The 20,067-nt window shown below is 41.0% G+C and overlaps 1 protein-coding gene across 3 annotated transcripts in view; it reads left to right on the top strand.

The window, feature by feature from the left end:
• LGI1 (leucine rich glioma inactivated 1) overlaps positions 1-19,853 on the top strand; it is a 40,250-nt gene extending 20,397 nt beyond the window's left edge. For 2 of the 3 annotated variants that reach the window (XM_025396569.1, XM_025396571.1), the window contains 4 exons: positions 12,129-12,200; positions 14,772-14,941; positions 15,223-15,387; positions 18,647-19,853. In XM_025396569.1, coding sequence (XP_025252354.1) covers positions 12,129-12,200; positions 14,772-14,941; positions 15,223-15,387; positions 18,647-19,482 — 1,243 coding nt within the window. In that variant the 3' untranslated portion in view covers positions 19,483-19,853. The remainder of the gene's footprint in view (positions 1-12,128; positions 12,201-14,771; positions 14,942-15,222; positions 15,388-18,646) is intronic. The other variant, XM_025396572.1, reaches the window with a different exon arrangement.
• The last annotated feature ends 214 nt before the right edge of the window (positions 19,854-20,067 follow it).

Here is a 20,067-nt window from a genome sequence, read left to right on the forward strand (position 1 = left end):
AATTTTGTCTCCCAGGGAACATTTGGCAATATCTAGAGACATGTTTGGTTGTCACAACTGGGGGATGTAACTGGCATCTAGTGGGTAAAAGGCAGGGATTCTTCTAAACATCTACTGCATAGGACAGCCCCTCACAATAAAGAATTATCCAGCCTAAAGTGGCATTGTGGGCAGGTTGAGAAACCCTGAACAACATGACCCAAACAACTTGTTTCTTCTAGCCTCCCTCACCCTCTACAGACACATTCGCACACACACACACACACATGCAGGCACACACTTGCATGCACACGCACATGCACACACACATACACACTCTTACATACACATAGATTATTTTAAGGAAACTAGAAGCACATAGAAAGAAAAGGCACTAACATTTACATCACTTTTCATTTAATCCTCTCAATAATCCTGCCAAACAGGCACAATAATCCCCTTTTCAGAAATGAGGAAACAGTCTTGGAGGGGATAGATGCCTCATGAGCTGATCAGTTATGGAATTATGAGAACATCTACTTAATAGTTGAATTGCAGTGACTCTTCATCCTTTCAACAGCTGTTTCTCAACCTACCTAATAGGTATCTTATCAGTTCTAGATACAGATGCAAGAGATCCAAGTGTCATAGTCATTCTGTCAAGTTTAACCTGTTCTCTCATCATACTTCATTCCCAGCTCTGCTGTAGGCCCTAGGATGCAGCAGGGAACAAAGGAGACAAAAATTCCTGTTCTTTGACTGAGCTGATTTCCAGCGTGTCCATGCGGTTGTCCCTCTGCCTCCACCAGGCCCCTTTCTCTCCTGTTGCTTGTTTTGTAGCAAAGAGAAGCTAATGACCAGACATATTTTACAAAATCATACCTTTCAAGGCTTCTGTATAGAGTTATTATAATAAAAAAAGTGTTTGCAATACTACTCTTCATGTCAATGACATGATATGATGCAAAGATGGCTGTTTACAGAATAAATGTTATGCAGTTTTATCACAGAGCCCAACACTGCCAAACCTCATTTTTCAGACAAAATTAAACAAAAGAAGCAAATATATGGAAGGAGAAATGGAAGTTCATGCCCTCAACTTGAAATCCACTAGATTCACATACATCCCAATCCACATGGCCTCTGTCCAATGCTTAGCATCATGAGAGCTGTAGGGAGGATGTAGGACTCAGGTGTCCTTTTGAGGAACCCAGATATGAGCTTCACTTGCCCAATTCATTCAGCTGTGTCTCCTCTCCAGCCTAAAAGCCTGTGGTTTCCTTCAGGCTTCATGCACAGAACAGGAAAAAATGTTTCCCTGTCTTGGAAGGAAGGAAGGAGGGAAGGAAGGAAGGGAGGGAGAAGGCGAGGGGAGGGAAGGAAGGGAGGAGAGAGGAAAGGAGGGAGGAAGAAAGAAAAAGAGGAAGATGAGAGGAGAGAAGAAGGGAAGGGAGAGGAAGAAGGGAAGGGGAAGAGGAAAAAGGCAAAGAAAAAAGTCTGTTTGACATCCTAGTGTAGACACCCATTTTGTTTAGTGGAACCTATTATGTTTATCAAATGAAATGGGAATTTAAATGTGGGTCTTAATGATGCCCTTTCTTTAGCAGTATGGAGCCCATAAGAGAGAGAGACTGGTACAGAATACACTTAATATCCAGAAAATTTCAGGTTCAAGGAACACCAAGGGCAGCCCTCAAAGAGAGGCATGACTCTTACAGGCAGTGAAAGAGAAGTCCCACCTCTCTGAGCTGGTGCTGGAGGTGGGAAGGTGTTATGAGGGAACAGGGGTTAAGGCTGGCTAAATGAATATGACCCTTAGGTCTCTTGCATCTTTAGCTAACACTTATTAGGTTGACTCATATGGCATTGCCAATGTTAGGCTATTTTTTATCTACAAAAATGGCAATGCCATATGGTTCATCTTAAATAGTTTCTAGGATGTGACACATGCTTTACAAGGAGTAGGGCCTACAAAGATGAGTAAGATCTAGTCCCACCTTAGAGAAGCTCAGCCTAGCAAGAGAAATTGGACAAATATTTTCTCACTGAGGGCCTTTGTCCCCAAGTTATGTTCTCCTTTTGAATTATGCTATTCTTCACTGTACAATTCCTTCCTTCCATCCTTCCTTCTTTCTTTTCTTCCTTCCTTCCTTCCTTCTTTTATTCCTTCCTTCTTTCCTTTCTGTCTTTCAAGGAGAGATGGAGTAGGGAGGATCTGAAACCCAAATTTCCCTCTGCTGACTCAGTAAGTCAGGTTCATTTTCCATTATTTATGGCTTATTAATAAATCTGGCATTTGTCTGAGCCATTAGTTTCCTTTTTAAGACATTAGGCTTCAAAGTGCACTTTTCTCCACCTCAGATCAATCCTTCCCAATCAAGGCAAACATTCGAGCTGTGAGGAATTAGCACCTCACCCTCTAACCTGCATGTGCTGCAGGAAGAGGTTACAAAGCTTTCTCATATTCTTGGCTTCATCATAGTCTCCTGATGACCCCATGAAAGAGACAGGGCAGTAGCACTATGTTCACAGACAAACGAGCAAGTGGAGGTACACCATGAGTTTAAGCTGCTCCCCAGTTACTAAGTGGTAAAGCCAGATAACTCCCACGGTCTTTGATGAGACGTCTGGTGCTATCTCCACTGTGTCAGTTAGAGCAGGACCAGATAGCTTTTATTGAGCTGGCTGGATCCTTCCATGGGACATGATTTGAGGAGGAAATATGACTAGAGAAGAAAGAAAAGATCCTGAAAACAGGAACCCTACCCACATACTTCATCTCAAAATGCAGATAGTTGGGATTAGACGTATACTTTCAGGTCCAGCTGGTTCCCACTCTGGCCTAACATTAAAGCCACTCCCTTACCTGTGCATTTATATAAATTTAGTTCATGCCTAAAGGAACAACGCACTTTCTCACCTTCTTATACAGAGATGTCAGTAGATTTCTCTTCTAAGAGACATTTACGGACAACTTAAAAGTTATTATAGGCCAGGCGCAGTGGCTCACGCCTGTAATCCCAGCACTTTGGGAGGCCGAGACGGGCGGATCACGAGGTCAGGAGATCAAGACCATCCTGGCTAACACGGTGAAACCCCGTCTCTAGTAAAAAATACAAAAAATTAGCCAGGCGTGGTGGTGGGCGCCTGTAGTCCTAGTTACTCGGGAGGCTGAGGCGGGAAATGACATGAACCCGGGAGGTGGAGCTTGCAGTGAGCCGAGATAGTGCCATTGCACTCCAGCCTGGTCAAAAGAGCGAGACTCCATCTCAAAGAAAAAATAAAAATAAAAATAAACAAATAAAAATAAAAAAGTTATTATATATACCTGGCTATCAGGCGAGATCCCCCTTTCCCTGCAAATTAACTCTTAAAACCCTACAAATTAACCCTTAAAAAGAGAGAGAGAGGGCCGGGCGCGGTGGCTCAAGCCTGTAATCCCAGCACTTTGGGAGGCCGAGACGGGCGGATCACGAGGTCAGGAGATCGAGACCATCCTGGCCGACACGGTGAAACCCCGTCTCTACTAAAAAATACAGAAAACTAGCCGGGCGAGGTGGCGGGCGCCTGTAGTCCCAGCTACTCGGGAGGCTGAGGCAGGAGAATGGCGTGAACCCGGGAGGCGGAGCTTGCAGTGAGCTAAGATCCGGCCAATGTACTCCAGCCTGGGCGACAGAGCGAGACTCCGTCTCAAAAAAAAAAAAACAACAGTGCTAGTTATTAAGTTATTGTCTCTCAGCTCCAAACCTACCCACATATTCTCTACATGAGATACTGGAGCTGGGGCTCTGAAAATCACGTTTTNACAAAAAAAAAAAAAAAAAAAAAAAAAAAAAAAAAAAAAAAGAGAGAGAGAATTCTTAAAGTTAAGTCCTTTCAAAGCCTGTCAAATCCTGAGATTCTCAATTACTTTATTTTGAATCATTGTCCTAATGTTATGCATGTTTCACTTTAATATTTGAATGGTTTGTATATTTTAGCAATCATTTGTATATTTAAATTTTTCTGGTGAATATATGTTATTTTGGTAATCAGGAACACATGAATAAAAAATTAGTTTATGAATAAATATTAGTTTATGGCCAATGATGACAAAGTCTTCAAACATTATGTATTGGCTTCTAGTAATACCCACGAGTCTTTAGTAATGATTGCTTTGTGTGCCATGTAAGTGTCACTGTGGATAAGGCCCAGTGGAACCAGCATTGTTTGCATGCATATATATAAATATTTGGAGAAAATTATCATCAATCTATATGTATTGTAGAGTATCCAATGGTTGCTCAGCACTGAGGGGGTACAAAGAACTATATAACAGTCCCCAAACTCGGGATGCTTGCATGTTCCCAATCAGTTGCACAGGATGCTTTGTTTTAGCCTTCACGTTGCCATGTATGTAAAGAGGTAGTGCAATGTAGCAGCTAAGAGGGTGATCTCTGCCACCAGACTGCCTGGGTTCAACTGTCTCTCTGCCAGCTCAATAGGTCAAGTTTATTTTCCATTATTTACTGCTTATTAATAAAGCTGGCATTTATCTGAACCATTGGTTTCCTTTTTAAGGCTTTAGGCTTCAAAGTGCACTTTTCTCCACCTCAGATCAATTCCTCGGCTTTGCACCTTAACAGCTGTGGAATTTGGGGCAGACCATTTAGCTTCACTATGCTACAGACTGGGCATGTAAAATGGGGTTATAATAATAATCTTTTAAAATGGGATGAGGAATAACAAGGCAATTAAGAGTATTAGTGCCTAAGGTCTTGAGATTAAGTGAGTTAATATATGCAAAGTGCTTAGAACAGGGCCTGGTATGTAGTAAGCACCACTGTGTAGGAATAAACTAAAATTCACTGCATAACCTCCATTAGTCCTGAATCAGGATTCTAAATGCTAGAGTGTATATCCCCTTTAAACACTTTCTATGAAATTAAAGTAACTGCGCTTGCACCGCCTCAGGCTCAGAGAGACACAAACCCAAGCTGAGAATCTGCATTGCAGAGGGGCTGGATGCACCCCAGATGGCTGTGGGCGATGCTCTCTTAGCAGAAGAGCCCGGTGGCACTGAAACAAATGTGGTGTTTGAGCCAGTCTGGTTGCCTCAGAGAGAAGACTTTCCAGTGGCTTCCACAGTCATAATTGGAGGTTTTCTTGGGTAAACGATGAAAACACCAAAGGACAGGAAATGGTCATCATTTCTGTCAAGAAGGAATGGCCATCTGCCTTTGAGAACACTTGACCTTACTCAGCCAGTTTCAAGGTAACTAGACGTTGAGCTGTGCAATATCTCAGTTGTTTTAAAGAATGTTTCTTAGGTAAACTGTGAATCAGGACCTAGAGAATGGTGGTTAGTTGAAGGTACACTTTAAAGAGCCTCCACATTGCCTTGGGATTTCTACCACAGTGGGGCTGTGGGGAGGAAGGGTCCTTCCTGAGGGGGTCCACACCAGCTGGTGGGAACTGTACTAGTCACTCACGGGGCTTTGAGCTTTCTCCCTCAGTGCCTTGGCACAGGGGACTTCAAAGGAGCATCCTCTGCTCTTTTCTTTGCCTAGATATGTACGCTTCCATATGTACGCTTCCTCTCATCTACTCCAGCCTGCCTCATTCATTCATTCATTTAAAAGTGTCTATTAGGCCATGAGTGGTGGCTCATGCCTGTAATCCCAGCACTTTGGGAGGCCAAGGCAGGCAGATCACTTGAGGTCAGGAGTTTGAGACCAGACTGGCCAACATGGTGAAACCCCATCTCTACTAAAAACACATAAAGTAGCCGGGTATGGTGGCGCGTGCATGTAATCCCAGCTACTTAAGAGGCTGAGGCAGGAGAATTGCTTGAACCAGGGAGGCAGAAGTTGCAGTGGGCCGAGGTAGCACCACTGCATTCCAGCCTGGGTGACAGAGTGAGACTCCATCTCAAAATAAATAAATACATAAATAAATACAAGTATCTATTGAGGGCTTACTTTGTGCCAGGCACTATGCTAGACCTACAGATAATGGAAAGAGAACCATCCTTCCAGTGCTCATTGCAGAATTATCCTAGAAATAAAGGAACATTGATTAAATGTTTCCTCAAGTCTCTCATTGACTGTGTCTTCACCCCTGTCCCAATTAGCTCCACCCCACCCCAGTCGGATATTCTGGTGCGACCCAGTGTGATCTCCATCTCCTGGAAAAGCCTGTTGTAACACACTGACCCCTAAGTATGTGGCCTAAAGTATCACCTATCCTATTTATCACCTATCTATTAATTTTAAAGATGAAGCCATAAGCCTCTCAGTGAAAATGACAAAGATGTGATTTAAGAGCAAGAATAGAACTTGGAGATTGTTCTGACCCAGTGATCATTCACTTTATAGAAAAGGGAACGGCCAGAGCTCAAACTCAGATATCCACTTCCCTGTTCACCTCACCCCTGTACTCTGTGGCTGAGTTCTGGGCCCTAAAGTGAGTCTGACTGGCAAGGGGTCAGCTTCGGCCAATGCAGGAGCCTGGTACTCCTTAAACCATACCATATAGAAAGTCTTTTTCCTGACAACTCTGGTGGCTACCTGGGACTCCTTGCCTCTCTGTCCTTCATAATTTTTCTTCCTCCTATTCCTAAGAATCAAGAATTCTTACATCTAGTGTTAAAATTCAGCTCTGTTTAACCCTCACCCTTGGCTAACAGATCTTTGCAGAGGAAGGAGGGTCCCCTAACCGCAATTCAGGGTGACACTCTCTCAGGTCATGACACTCTGGAGGTAAGAGAAGGACTAGACACCCTGGAGGGCAGGACTAGCAACATGGCTTTCCAGAATCCCTTGCTTTTGATGGGCTCTGCATTAATGGCCGGAAGAAAACATGACTAAATCTTAACAGTGGTTACTTCTCCTATGATAATTATTATTTCTCTCCTTTTTCAAAAAATAATCTTTGCACTTTCCAGTTTTTCTTGAAGCGAAGAAATAATTATTATTACATATATATGTGCATATGTAGTATGTGTATATATGTGTGTATGTGTATATGTGTATCAGTAAAAGTAAAAGATGGAACTTTTAAGAATACCAAGGCATAGGATTATCCTTACTAAGAGAGGCAGAAAGAATAGATGATCTCAGCTTCCTGAAGTGAATATTTTAAAGTGTTTAGATATTTAATATCACTGTTTAATGACTATAACAACAAAGAAAAAGATTAGTTTTGTGGTCTTAACACATAAGGTTTAAAAATTCACCTGCAGATACAGTTTTTCCTGGAATCCATTACAAAGATATGTGTATAAAAATATTAGTAACTACATGTGTTAATTCTCACAATAAGTGAAATTCATACCCTTTACTCAGTTTTGCAGATGTCAAAACAGAAACCCAGAGAGGTTAAATTAAGTTGGCTAAGGACACATTCCAAAGAGTGATGACGTTCAAATTTAATCCCTGGTGGATTTGGACGAAGTTGGCACTTAAACCATTACACTACACTAAATGATGCAGGAAAGAATAGCTACAACCAGTTTTACAAACACATAGCACATATAGCAATGAGAGCTTCTGTTGAGGAAAAGTTAATAATAATATTAAGTCACTACTCTGTGAAGCTGGGAGTGGGATGAAGGCAGAACTGCAAAAATTTTATCCAAGTATTTTGCTTTCTGGTAGCAAAACTCAGTGCAGAGGTGGAATCTGAAGAATCAAATAATCCTAATATAAACCCTAAAATAACCTTAACTCTAACCCACAAAGTGCTATCTCAGTCTCTCTAGCTGTTTAAATTCCCTGATAACCACCAGATCTCATGCTATTTACCCCATTTTTATGATTAAATGCTGAGGAGTTTTCAGGGAACGTCACGTGACTTGCCCTTTTTTTTCCTGGTGCCCCTGGTCCCAGAGCCCTCAGCAGCTCTCTCCTGCAGTGAATCTCCCTGAAGCCCTCAGATGCCCATGATGATTTGTGGAGGCAACAGACCCTCATCACAGCTGACCCTCATCACAGCTGACTTTAAGCTGGGGCAAAGAACCATAGCAATGGCTTCAAGCCTGGACAGCCTTGTAGCCCCAATCTCCCTAAAGGGTGAGGGCCTGAAACGGCATGGGAATTTTTTAGAAAACAGGCAGCTCCCTCCTGCAGGAGGTCTTGTGAAAGACATTTGCATGATCTGACCACTCAGGCCCCAGAGTTCGGGCCGTGACAGTAATTCCTAATCTAACCCTGTAGGTAGCTTTGGAAGTTGATGAATGCAGCCAAATGATTGATTTTGAATGACTGAACCCTCACTGGACAGAACCATATTTATGTACAAGTACTCAGTAACAGGATCCTTGCAAAAAGTCAACTCTATTCTTTGTTTCTTCTGATTATAAAATAATAATACATGCTTGATGATAAAAATGCACAACATAAATATGTATTTACACAGGAAAGTGAAAGATTCCAGTAACCATACGCCAAGATACAACCTCAATCAACAGTCTTTGTATCTTCTGATAGAGTTTTCTTTGTGTATCCACAGACATGTATCTGTCCTTCTTGCTCCAGAGAGATGACACTCTACCCTTAGGTATCACTTCATATTAAATCATACAGACCTACCTCATTTTTAAAGTCTCCTACAAAGTATTCCATGTTACATATGGACCATTGTTTATTTACACAATCCTTTATATATATATATCTTTTTTTTTGTTTTTTGGAACAGGGTCTCACTGTGTCACCCAGGCTGGAGTGCAGTGGTGCAATCATGGCTCATTGCAGCCTCAAGTTCTGAGCTCAAGCCATCCTCCCACCTCAGCCTTCCAGAGTTGCTAGGGCCACAGGCACACACCACTCCCAGCTAATTTTTGTATTTTGTAGATACAGGATTTTGCCATGTTGCCCAGGCTGGCCTCGAACTCCTGACCTCAGGTGATCCGCCCACCGCTGCCTCCCAAAGTGCTGGGATTACAGGCGTGAGCGACCGCACCCTGGTAACCTGTTACATTTTTTGCAGAATAATTCTCAGGCTCTGTCAACATTGCTTTCCTAAGTTGTTCTCTGCCCAAATCCCACTGCCTGCTTTACTTTTATCCAAATGTACCCTGATGTCACTGGGACCTCCCAGAGACTTAGGGAAGCTATCTGAACTCCAGCTCCCTGGCTTTGGGTGTCTGGAAGCTCCGCTGTCATGTCTGAATCTTACTTCCTCTTGATTCTGCTTCTCTTAGTGAATCCAGGCAGCCTTCTCATGCCCATCACTCACCAAACCTAGACATGAAGCTTCATCCTTTCTCCTCTAAGAGCAGTCCATTGTGGGCAAGGATTTCATTGAAGTTTTGGTAGCGAAGCAGCAAAGGGTTGACACTGGGTTCAGCGAATCCACCCACCATTTCTCCCTCTGACTCCCCTGCCTCCCCAACCCTTTGGTTCCCAAGGCAAGAGCCTCTGTCACAAGAAGTTGTCAGGAAATGTAATGCCTCATCCCACAGCCCATCGGGCCAGCCTGTCTTTCTCAGCCCCATCTCGCAGTTCTGGCGAATAAGAAGCCCTCCATCTTGCCATGCAAAAATACTGCCTCTCCATTCCGGAAGCCCGGTAGCTCCGAGTCTGCAGCTCTGTTTTGCCATCTGTTCTGTGGTTATCTCACATGGATCATGTGAGGCCTAAAGCTCTGCTCCTTTGGGCAGGAAGTAGAATTTCCAGATTCACCCATTGTTTAAAAGAATCTCACAGGGTAGGTGGCTTAAACCTGTAATCCCAGCACGTTGGGAGGAAGAGGCATGAGGATAGCTTGAGCCCAAGAGTTGAAGACAAGCCTGAGCAACATAGCAAGACTCTGTCTCTACAGATAAAAAAAACTCAGTTGGGCATGGTGGCACACACCTGTTGTCCCAGCTACTGGAGAGGCTGAGCCCAGAGGATCACTTGAGCCAGGGAGGTTGAGGCTGCAGTGAGCTGTGATCGCGCCACTATATTCCAGCCTGGGCAACAAAGTGAGACCCTGTCTCAAAAAAAAAAAAAAAAAAAGAATTCCCCTCCGACAGTAAGACAAGCACAGTGCCTTTTCCTGTGTAGCCCTATTGGCAGTAGTAATTCAGGATTTGATTGCTTAATCATTGCATGCCCACTGTCCTGTGACTCAACCTCCTCTAAATTTATGCCCTGCAGCCAGTTGCAGTTTTTGCCAGCTTCAGAGGAAGGGACATCCACTTAGAAGTTAGTATGATAACTTTAAGCCACATTGTGCCAGAAAATAAACTGAGACACATAACATGGGGAGTGACTCTGGACTGGTCCAAGACATCAGAAAATCTCTTCATTCAAACAAACACCAGTCAGTAAGATGAATTATGGAGACATTCTCTTGAATACTCCTCCTTAGTGGTATTTTGTTAATTTTGCTGTATGTGGACAGCCATAGCAGCTCATTCGTATGGTCTGTTTCTAAACGTTGTTTCTTGGACAATGTACATACAGAAGCCATTCTCCTCTTCTGATGCCAGCCACTCTACTGAGAGTAGTACAGATGCCTGCACCATCCTTGATTATCTAATTTTCTTTTTCCAATAATCTTATGAGATAAGGTATTATTATCTTCACTTAAAAATGAAACAACTGAATTTCCAAGAAGATACATTACCAAAGTCACACAACCAGTAAATGCTGGAGTCAGGATTCAAACGTAGCTCAGAATCACTCCAAAAGCCATGCTCTTTGTCACAATTGGACCACCATTGAGAATGGAACGTTCTGACTCAGTTCCTATTCTTACATTCCAAGGTTCTTTGAGAACCATTTTCCAAACTAGTAGTAATTTCTAAAACCCAGAAAAACAACGTAACTAACTTAAAAATAAGTTCTAAAAATCTTGAATGTTTGCACTTGAGAAATCTTATATTTAATTAGTGGAGGTAGAAGACATAGACTTTTGAGAATGTTTTAAAGGGAAGTCGAGAGAATTTTCAAGGGTTTAGAGGCTAATGGTATGGGCTCTTTACTTTTAGTTTAGTTTTTTATTTTTATTGTGAAAAAAAAACCTCTAAGAAAAGTTTATAACATGTGTATATATATATATGGTGCTGGTTAAAAATAGAAAATTACACTACCTGGTGACCTTCCCCAGTCATACAGCATTAGTACTGTGCTATATTTGTGTACTAGGGACACATTTCCCTTTTCTTGGCATTATCAGGACAATTTTTTACTCATTAACGTTGATTAGAATCATTCTAGTGATTTGTGGAAGAACAAATAGAAAGGGAAAGGGAAAATCATTCCTGTGGTCACAGGAAAAGAACCGGAAGAAGGAGAAAGAGGGAGATGATTAAAGAGAATAGTTGGATAGGTATTTATAAGAAAACTTTTTTCTGAGGTGTAATGAATGGAGCTAGAAAGGAAAAGGCGGCGTGGGCTTCAGAAAGGAGAAAGGATGTGCTGGGGAAGGGATAGGGCTATTGACTGTGGGTTGGAGGTTTGGCTGCTCTCCGGAGCAAGCGAGGAGGAAGGGGCAGCCCAGGCGGGAGGAGAGGGGGCATTTTGGAGATGGACACTCACCAGTTTGGTTAGTCATCATTTGGGAGATATCCCCTAGACTGAGTGTCCGAGAGTGTGACTCTCCCGTGTTGTTCTAAATGGAAAGATCAATGCCCAGGAATCATTGTTGTTTTTAACCAACATAAAATGTTGTTTAAATATTGAGTGCGCCTGTAATCCCAGCACTTTGGGAGGCTGAGGCAGGCGGATCACTGAAGCTCAGGAGTTCAAGACCAGCCTGGCCAACATGATGAAACCCTGTCTCTACTAAAAATACGACAATTAGCTGGGTGTGGTGGTGGGCACCTGTAATTCCAGCTATGGGGGGCTAAGGCAGGAAAATCACTTGAATCCGGGAGGCAGAGGTTTCAGTGAGCTGAGGTCACACCATTTCACTCCAGCCTGGGTGACAGAGCGAGACTCTTGTCTCAAGAAATAAAAATAAAAATAAATAAATACAGAGTGGGTGTTGAAGTGAACAGGTTAGGAACTGAAAGGACAACAGCAGGAATCTGAGTAGTATTTCAGAAGTAAAAAAAGGACCACAAGTTATTTAGTAGGCTGGAAATGACAAAAGAGACTCATAACTAAACTTTATCAATAAATGCCTTTGTTTAATTTATCACTACAGTTTACATCACCTTTTTTTTTTTTTTTTTCCAGGAGCCTTGCAAACAACAATCTCCAGACACTCCCAAAAGATATTTTCAAAGGCCTGGATTCTTTAACAAATGTGTAAGAGGACCTAAGAAATCAATGAACAATTAATTAATTTGCAGTCATTAACAAGGAAGCCTGGTATTGATTATTAGAATTTTTAATTGGCTTTTAAATTAAAATTAGGATTTGTAAATCTGAATTTTAACTGGCTAAAAATTTAAATTTACATAGACTAACATTTGAGTCTTCTGTGATATTTATCATTGGAAATTCTGAATATGTGGCACCCAGGCATTCCTTTGACAAAGTGTGTGTCTATATGGCAGGGAGCGATGGTAAGGGACTTTGACAGGGTGGGAAGAAACCCGGCTAGAAATTTCAAGATCCCTATTTTCTCATGAGGTCCAGGAAATAGGGCTACAAAGGGAAAACATAAAGGAGTCTGGGAAACTGACAGAATAAAGATGAAAGGTTACACCCTTGGGTTGGTCAGTCAACAGAGAAATGGAGCAGGAAGTGGGGGAAGGGAGAAAAGTTTGCCTTTTTTCTCATTAGACTGAACAACAACTCTAAGCTTAATCCCCAGGAATTTGGCTTAAGCCCCAGGAAGGGAATGAACTTAATTATTTTTGACCCTTTTTCAAACAAAAGAGCTTTCAAACTTTGACTTTTAAGCCTCCGAGTGAAAGATCTTTGCAAGGAATTTGTACATTTTGCTGTAAGCAAAGCAAGTAATATATGCCTAAACCTCTCAAAAGCAATTCAGCTTCATTATTTGCCTTCCAGAACATTAGAAAGGTATTTAAATGTCATAAGGTGGAATACAGGAACAAATGAAAGGATATATGAAAACAAAAGCTTTTTAAAAAAAGTATTCAGGTACTTTGCTGTAGACTATATATTCAAAATAACTTTTCTCCAATAACAAACAAAAAGAAAATCTGAGTCAAGTACTTTTTTCCAAGCCCAGTATTTAACTTCAAATCAGTAGCCTAATGAAAAACTTTCTTTGTTCCTTGCAGTATTTCCCCAGCCCCTCCTCCATGTCTATTACCCCAATTCCTGAATGATGGTTTAATTTCAGGAGAACGCCCAAATCAGGATTCTTCCAAGAGAGTCCTGGACAGATCATAGTTATCTTCTCTGGTTTACAGTAGCCTGAAAGGTTGCCACTCATTATTGTGGGTCAGAGTTCTCCTGGGAGACTAGGTCAGTTCTGGGAGTGTCTTGGAAGTTAGAACACACTCCATGGGTGACGTGGGATGTAGCTCATTGGGGATCCTTTACCCCATTTTTGTGTCAGTCTATACCCTACACTAGTGAAAAACAAAACAAAAAAATATTGAAATTGGCTCAGTCCCTCCAGGGAATCCCAAGATGGGTTTAGCCTTTTGGACCTACTCTAATATGCCCAAATCAAGAATTATCTTAGAAGTACAAGGATCCATGCCAACTTGCCTTTTAGTGGATTTCTTGGCTTTCTTGAAAGTATCCTCTAAAAAACATTTTTAAATGTTTGGGCGTTTAAAAATTATTTATGTGCGGTGTGAAGAGTAGGCAGCACCTATCTTAAGAATTCTGTGTGACCAGGAAAGGAGGTGGAATTCCTGAACAGAAGCAATGCAAATACACAGAGAACTTGGTGAGTTGGGGTCATATGTGGAAATGTAAATGGTCTATGCTGTATAACTTATTACAGGCATGAGCGATTGTATGTCTGTGCTAACTTTGCTGTGTCAAAGTCATTTCCTATTTAAACTGAATTTGTAGACCACAGAAGAGGATCAGGATTAATTATGTCTGTGAGGAAGAAGAGAAGCAAACAGCTCACTTGATTTAATTAAATACATTACAATAAGCACTACATTCTGTCCTTTAGACCTGTGCTGTCCAATAGGGTAGCCACCAGACATCTATGGTCACTGAGCACCTAAAATGTGCTCCTAGTACAACTGAGAGACTGAATTTTAAATTTTACTTAATTTTTTAACAGTTAAATTTAAATTTAAAAGCTGATTCTCAGCTCAATTACTGGAAAATGTTAAGTATGTTTGGAACAATTTGGGTATATACATCTTTTTTTTCAATTATGAATTTTATGACATCTAAATATAGATCACCTATTTCTGGTAAAATTTAGCATCTGAATTAAGATATATTATAGGTATAAAATACACACTGGACTTCAAAGACTTAGTATAAAAAAGGAATGTAAAATATCTCAATAATGTTTATATTGATGATGTGTCAAAATGATCATCTTTTGTATGTACTGGGTTAAATAAAACATATTATTAAAATGAATTATATCTGCTTCTTTTTACTTTTTTAATGTGGCTATAGAAAATTTTAAATTACATTTATGGTTCATATACTGTTTCTATTGACAGCACAGCCCTAGACTAAGCCACTTGGGGATCCAAGAGGGAGTAAGTGATGAGGTTCCATTGACTGAGCAGTCTTCAAGTGTGCATGGTGCTAAGTCTCTGAGCCCCAAGTGAGTGGTCAGTCAGGTTCCAGGCGGGTTATAGGGCAGGATGTAAAGCTGGGTAAGGTCATTCTGCACATGTTAATTGTTCATGTAGAACTCTCTCCTGTGTGGGTAGGGCCCTTGTACAGCAAAAGCAGCTGAAGTTTGTCTTTCAGGGACCTGAGGGGTAATTCATTTAATTGTGACTGTAAACTGAAATGGCTAGTGGAATGGCTTGGCCACACCAATGCAACTGTTGAAGACATCTACTGTGAAGGCCCCCCAGAATACAAGAAGCGCAAAATCAATAGTCTCTCCTCCAAGGATTTCGATTGCATCATTACAGGTAATGTACTCATCATCATTCCATCTCATAAAATTAAAATAAGAGCTACCTTTTTTTTTTTCCATATGCAGGAACTGATATTTTTTATATCTTAAAAACCAACTGAGCAATTTAATTTTTAAAAAATTATGAACCATTGACAATGCTTCATGCGTTTAAAAGAAAAGTAAAATGGCCATTTTACTATTCTCTGAAATACATGTATTTCTTATGAATATTTGAGATCCAGCCAAGGAAAGAAGTATTAGCTCACAGTTATTTATCATTTCCTCTTTTTGCAGAATTTGCAAAGTCTCAAGACCTGCCTTATCAATCATTGTCCATAGACACTTTTTCTTATTTGAATGATGAGTATGTAGTCATCGCTCAGCCTTTTACTGGAAAATGCATTTTCCTTGAATGGGACCATGTGGAAAAGACCTTCCGGAATTATGACAACATTACAGGTATGAAAAGCCTAATAATATTTTGAGTGGGAAGTTAAATTACTTCAGCCAAGGGCAACAAGGAAAGATGAGTGGTATAGGGGAATGCTTTAGCAGACCTAACGTCATTTGAATTCCAACTCTACCATTTGCTAAATGACCTGGGATTGTTCTCTAAGCCATAATTTCCCCACTTGTAAAATGGGAATAATATTAATACTTAACTCACAGGGTTGTTAATAAGATCATGTGAACACATATTCAAGAAACTTAGCATAGGGTCTAGTAGAATACATAATCAGTAAATATTTGATTATTTTTCTTCAAAGAAAAGTATTGGATGGTGAATCAGGAGTTCTAGTCCAGGTTCTGCCACAGTCTCTTTGGGCGAGCCGCTCATACTCACGGATACCCCCAACCCCTTTTTCTTAACTATAAGATAAGAAGGTAATTTTAGATCACTAAGTCTCAAACTTTGTTACACAAACATTTCTTCTACAAAATGTTAATGTATGCCTTGTAACAAAAAGGATTTTGTGGTTCAATAAACTCGTGAACCATATCCTGGTCTTGTAGATTCATAATACATACATCTGTGAATCCAAGAAGTCCTGCAGTGAGGAAATTTTTCCCGTATTTTTCACCCTTAATTTGGCCATGGAATCTAATTCTTTCTTTTTCTTTTTTTTTTTTGAGACGGAGCCTCACTCTGTTGCCCAGGCTGGAGTGCAGTGGCATGATCTGGGGTCACTGCAACCTCAGCCTCCTGGGTTCAAGCAATTCTTGTCCTTCAGCCTCCCAAGTAGCTGGGACTACAGGCGTGCGCCACCATGCCCCGATAATTTTTGTAGTTTTAGTAGAGATGGAGTTTTGCCAAGTTGGTCAGGCTGGTTTCAAACTCCTGGCCTCAAGTGATCCACCTGCCTCGGCCTCCCAAAGGTCTGGGATTACAGGAATGAAGCACCTTGCCTGGCCTTACTTAGCTGATCTCTTAAGTCTCTTTCCCATTTTAATAATTTTTAAAATTATAAGTCATTAGTTAGAACATAGGGCTCCCTCTACAATATTTAATATCAGCTTTAGCTTCTAATACCATTAAATCTGCTCTCAAGAGCACTCACACCTCCCCATAAAAGGTAAGCCTTTAGATAAGGCATGGAGGGTCATGAGAGATTTTACTGGTAGCCATCACCCTCATTGCTCAAAGGACCAAGACAGGTCTGGGGCTTGCTCAAGGCTGGGGTTACTTAAATAAAGGGATCCCTTCCAAACTGAGACCATTTTATAATCTAAAAGAGACTCCTTTCTTTTAGAATCCTCCTTTCTGAAGGAAGAAGGTCATGTTTCCCTAGTCCCCCATAAGTTTTCCAGTGGACTATAGCAGGGTTCTGTGCAGTCAAAACCAGGCTCTTCTTACTTGTGTATGGTTCATCAGTTTCTTTGAATGGCTCTTTAGATGAGCACTTACAAGAGAAATAAATCATACATCTGCAAAATTTCAGAGGGCACCTCAGAGCATCTTGTCTAGGATGATGTCTTAGTCCCTTCTTGCTGCTGTAACAAAAAATACTTTGACTGGGTGATTTATAAGAACAGAAATTTATTTCTCATAGTTCTGGAGGCTGGAAACTCCATGATCAAGGCACCAGGAGATTTAGGGTCTGGTGAGGGCTCACTCTCTGCTTCAAAGACGGTGTCCTAACATGGCAGAAGGGCAGAAAAAGATCTAACAGACTTGTTCAAGCCCTTTTCCAAGGGCACTAATTCCATTCATGAGTGTGGAGTCCTCATGATCTAATCACCTCCTAGACACCCCACTTCTTAATACTATTACACTGGGGATTAAACTACAACATAAATTTTGGAGGGACACAAACATTCCAACCATAGCAGATGACAAATATGTGTCCCATGCTCAGTCATTATCCCTTCCTTCACTCTAGACAGGCATCACTAATCTATCATGGTAATCGTTCATGTAGAGTGCAGACACGGCCACAGAATCCTTCTCAACACAGTTCCCCAGGCAATCACAGTCAATGAGCCAATCAGTATTGGTACGTGTTGGAATCTGGTGGCCATCCTTAATCTAGTCTAAAGTCTCATTGTACAGAAAAGAAAACTGAGCCTCAGAGAAGTTAAATGATTTTCTTAAGATCATACAATCAGTTTAGCCCTGGAAAGAGTCACAAAGAAAACTACCTTGCCTATGGATGAAGCCAATTAGTAGAAAGAGTTAATGTAGAACTTTCTGCTCCGCACTAGAGCTGTAGTCAGAAGAGGCCTAAAGCCCAGATTTGCCCAGCTGTCTCTGGATTTTCTAGAGCCAAACTCCTTCTGTGAGATCAGAATCTCACAGGTCAGATAAGTATCAAACTCTTCCCCAAAGGATATCAAGCTAGGCCACTGACAGATCCCACATCATTTTCTGTGATTTCCCAAAATAACTTTCAGGAGCATTGCCCATGGCTGCCCCCGTCTTTCGATTTTCTTAAACATTCCTCTTCCTTCTCTTCACTCCTGCCACCAGTGACCTAAAGCTCCAGAAAAGTGAAAAGTGGCATCTCCTTTCTTTGCAGGGGAAAGGCGAGTTATTCTAGAGCAGGAAGCAGTTCAGACTTAGAGCAAAACAATTACAGTAGAGCCATGGCCTACCCAGACCACAATGCTAGCCTTTGGTTACCTAAGATCTTAGATAACCCAAATTTGAAGTCCTGGAATAGCTAACTTGTCCCCAGCTTGGATTAAAAGCATAGACACGCTGGTAGGCCTGACTTTGAATCCCCAACTCTGCCTTCTGCTACCAAAACAGCCTCTCTGAGCTTCAGTTTACTCATGTGGAAAAAGAGATACTATTTATCTCTTAAGATTGTTGGGAAAATTAATGAGGTAAATTGAGAAAGCACATAATAGATGCTCAGTAAACAGTAGTTTTCATTAGAATTATGATTAACTCATAATATGTCAGGGAAAGTAATGCTTTCTTTCTGCAAGAAATAAGAGAACACTCGGGCCATAGCTGTGTGTCCTGAACGTCTAGAGCAGGCTGGATATGATGTTAACAACTCAATTGTTGGTAACAAGGCCCCACGAGGCACAAAGGCACAGAACTTCAGGACACTGCTGCCATTGGGCTTTGGAGACCAGCCTTGCCTAATCAACCAAGGAGATCTCTTGTTTCAGGCTGATTTGGGTGGAAGTTGTATGGCCCCAGCCTGCATGTTTACATGCTCCAAAAGAGGATGGCCACACAACTAACCTCTCCTTTGTCTTTTCCCAGGCACATCCACTGTAGTATGCAAGCCTATAGTCATTGAAACTCAGCTCTATGTTATTGTGGCCCAGCTGTTTGGTGGCTCTCACATCTATAAGCGAGACAGTTTTGCAAATAAATTCATAAAAATCCAGGATATTGAAATTCTCAAAATCCGAAAACCCAATGACATTGAAACATTCAAGATTGAAAACAACTGGTACTTTGTTGTTGCTGACAGTTCAAAAGCTGGTTTTACTACCATTTACAAATGGAACGGAAACGGATTCTACTCCCATCAATCCTTACATGCGTGGTACAGGGACACTGATGTGGAATATCTAGAAATAGTCAGAACACCTCAGACACTCAGAACGCCTCATTTAATTCTGTCCAGTAGTTCCCAGCGTCCTGTAATTTATCAGTGGAACAAAGCAACACAATTATTCACTAACCAAACTGACATTCCTAACATGGAGGATGTGTACGCAGTGAAGCACTTCTCAGTGAAAGGGGACGTGTACATTTGCTTGACAAGATTCATTGGTGATTCCAAAGTCATGAAATGGGGAGGCTCCTCGTTCCAGGATATTCAGAGGATGCCGTCGCGAGGATCCATGGTGTTCCAGCCTCTTCAGATAAATAATTACCAATATGCAATTCTTGGAAGTGATTACTCCTTTACTCAAGTGTATAACTGGGATGCAGAAAAAGCCAAATTTGTGAAATTTCAGGAATTAAATGTTCAGGCACCAAGATCATTCACACATGTGTCCATTAATAAGCGTAATTTTCTTTTTGCTTCCAGTTTTAAGGGAAATACACAGATTTACAAACATGTCATAGTTGACTTAAGCGCATGAGACACCAAATTCTGTGGCTGCCATCAGAAATTTTCTACAGTACATGACCCGGATGAACTCAATGCATGACGACTCTTCTTATTACACTTGCAAATGAATGCCTTTCAAACATTGAGACTGCTAGAACCAAGCACTACCAGTATCTCCATCCTTAACTGTCCAGTCCAGTGATGTGGGAAGTTACCTTTTATAAGACAAAATTTAATTGTGTAACTGTTCTTTGCAGTGAAGATGTGTAAATAAGCGTTTAATGGTATCTGTTACTCCAAAAAGAAATATTAATATGTACTTTTCCATTTATTTATTCATGTGTTCAGAAACAACTGCCAAATAAAATGTTTACATTTTCTTTCATATCCCAAAGGTAATTATTTACAGGAGCTGTTTTATTCTTGTTGTTGGTTTGTTGAAGAAATAGTTTTATATAATAGCTTTGTATTTGGATCAAGGATTTACAGTGTGAATAATGAATGAAGATAAAATTATGGGTAATCTGATATTGATTACCCATAATTTATGACCAGGTTTATATGTGGCTGGATCAGATGATTTTGAACATTCAAAGGTATTTCCAAAGGTCATGGC

This window comes from Theropithecus gelada, chromosome 9 (genome assembly GCF_003255815.1).
Source record: "Theropithecus gelada isolate Dixy chromosome 9, Tgel_1.0, whole genome shotgun sequence".
Taxonomy (NCBI): Eukaryota; Metazoa; Chordata; class Mammalia; order Primates; family Cercopithecidae; genus Theropithecus; species Theropithecus gelada.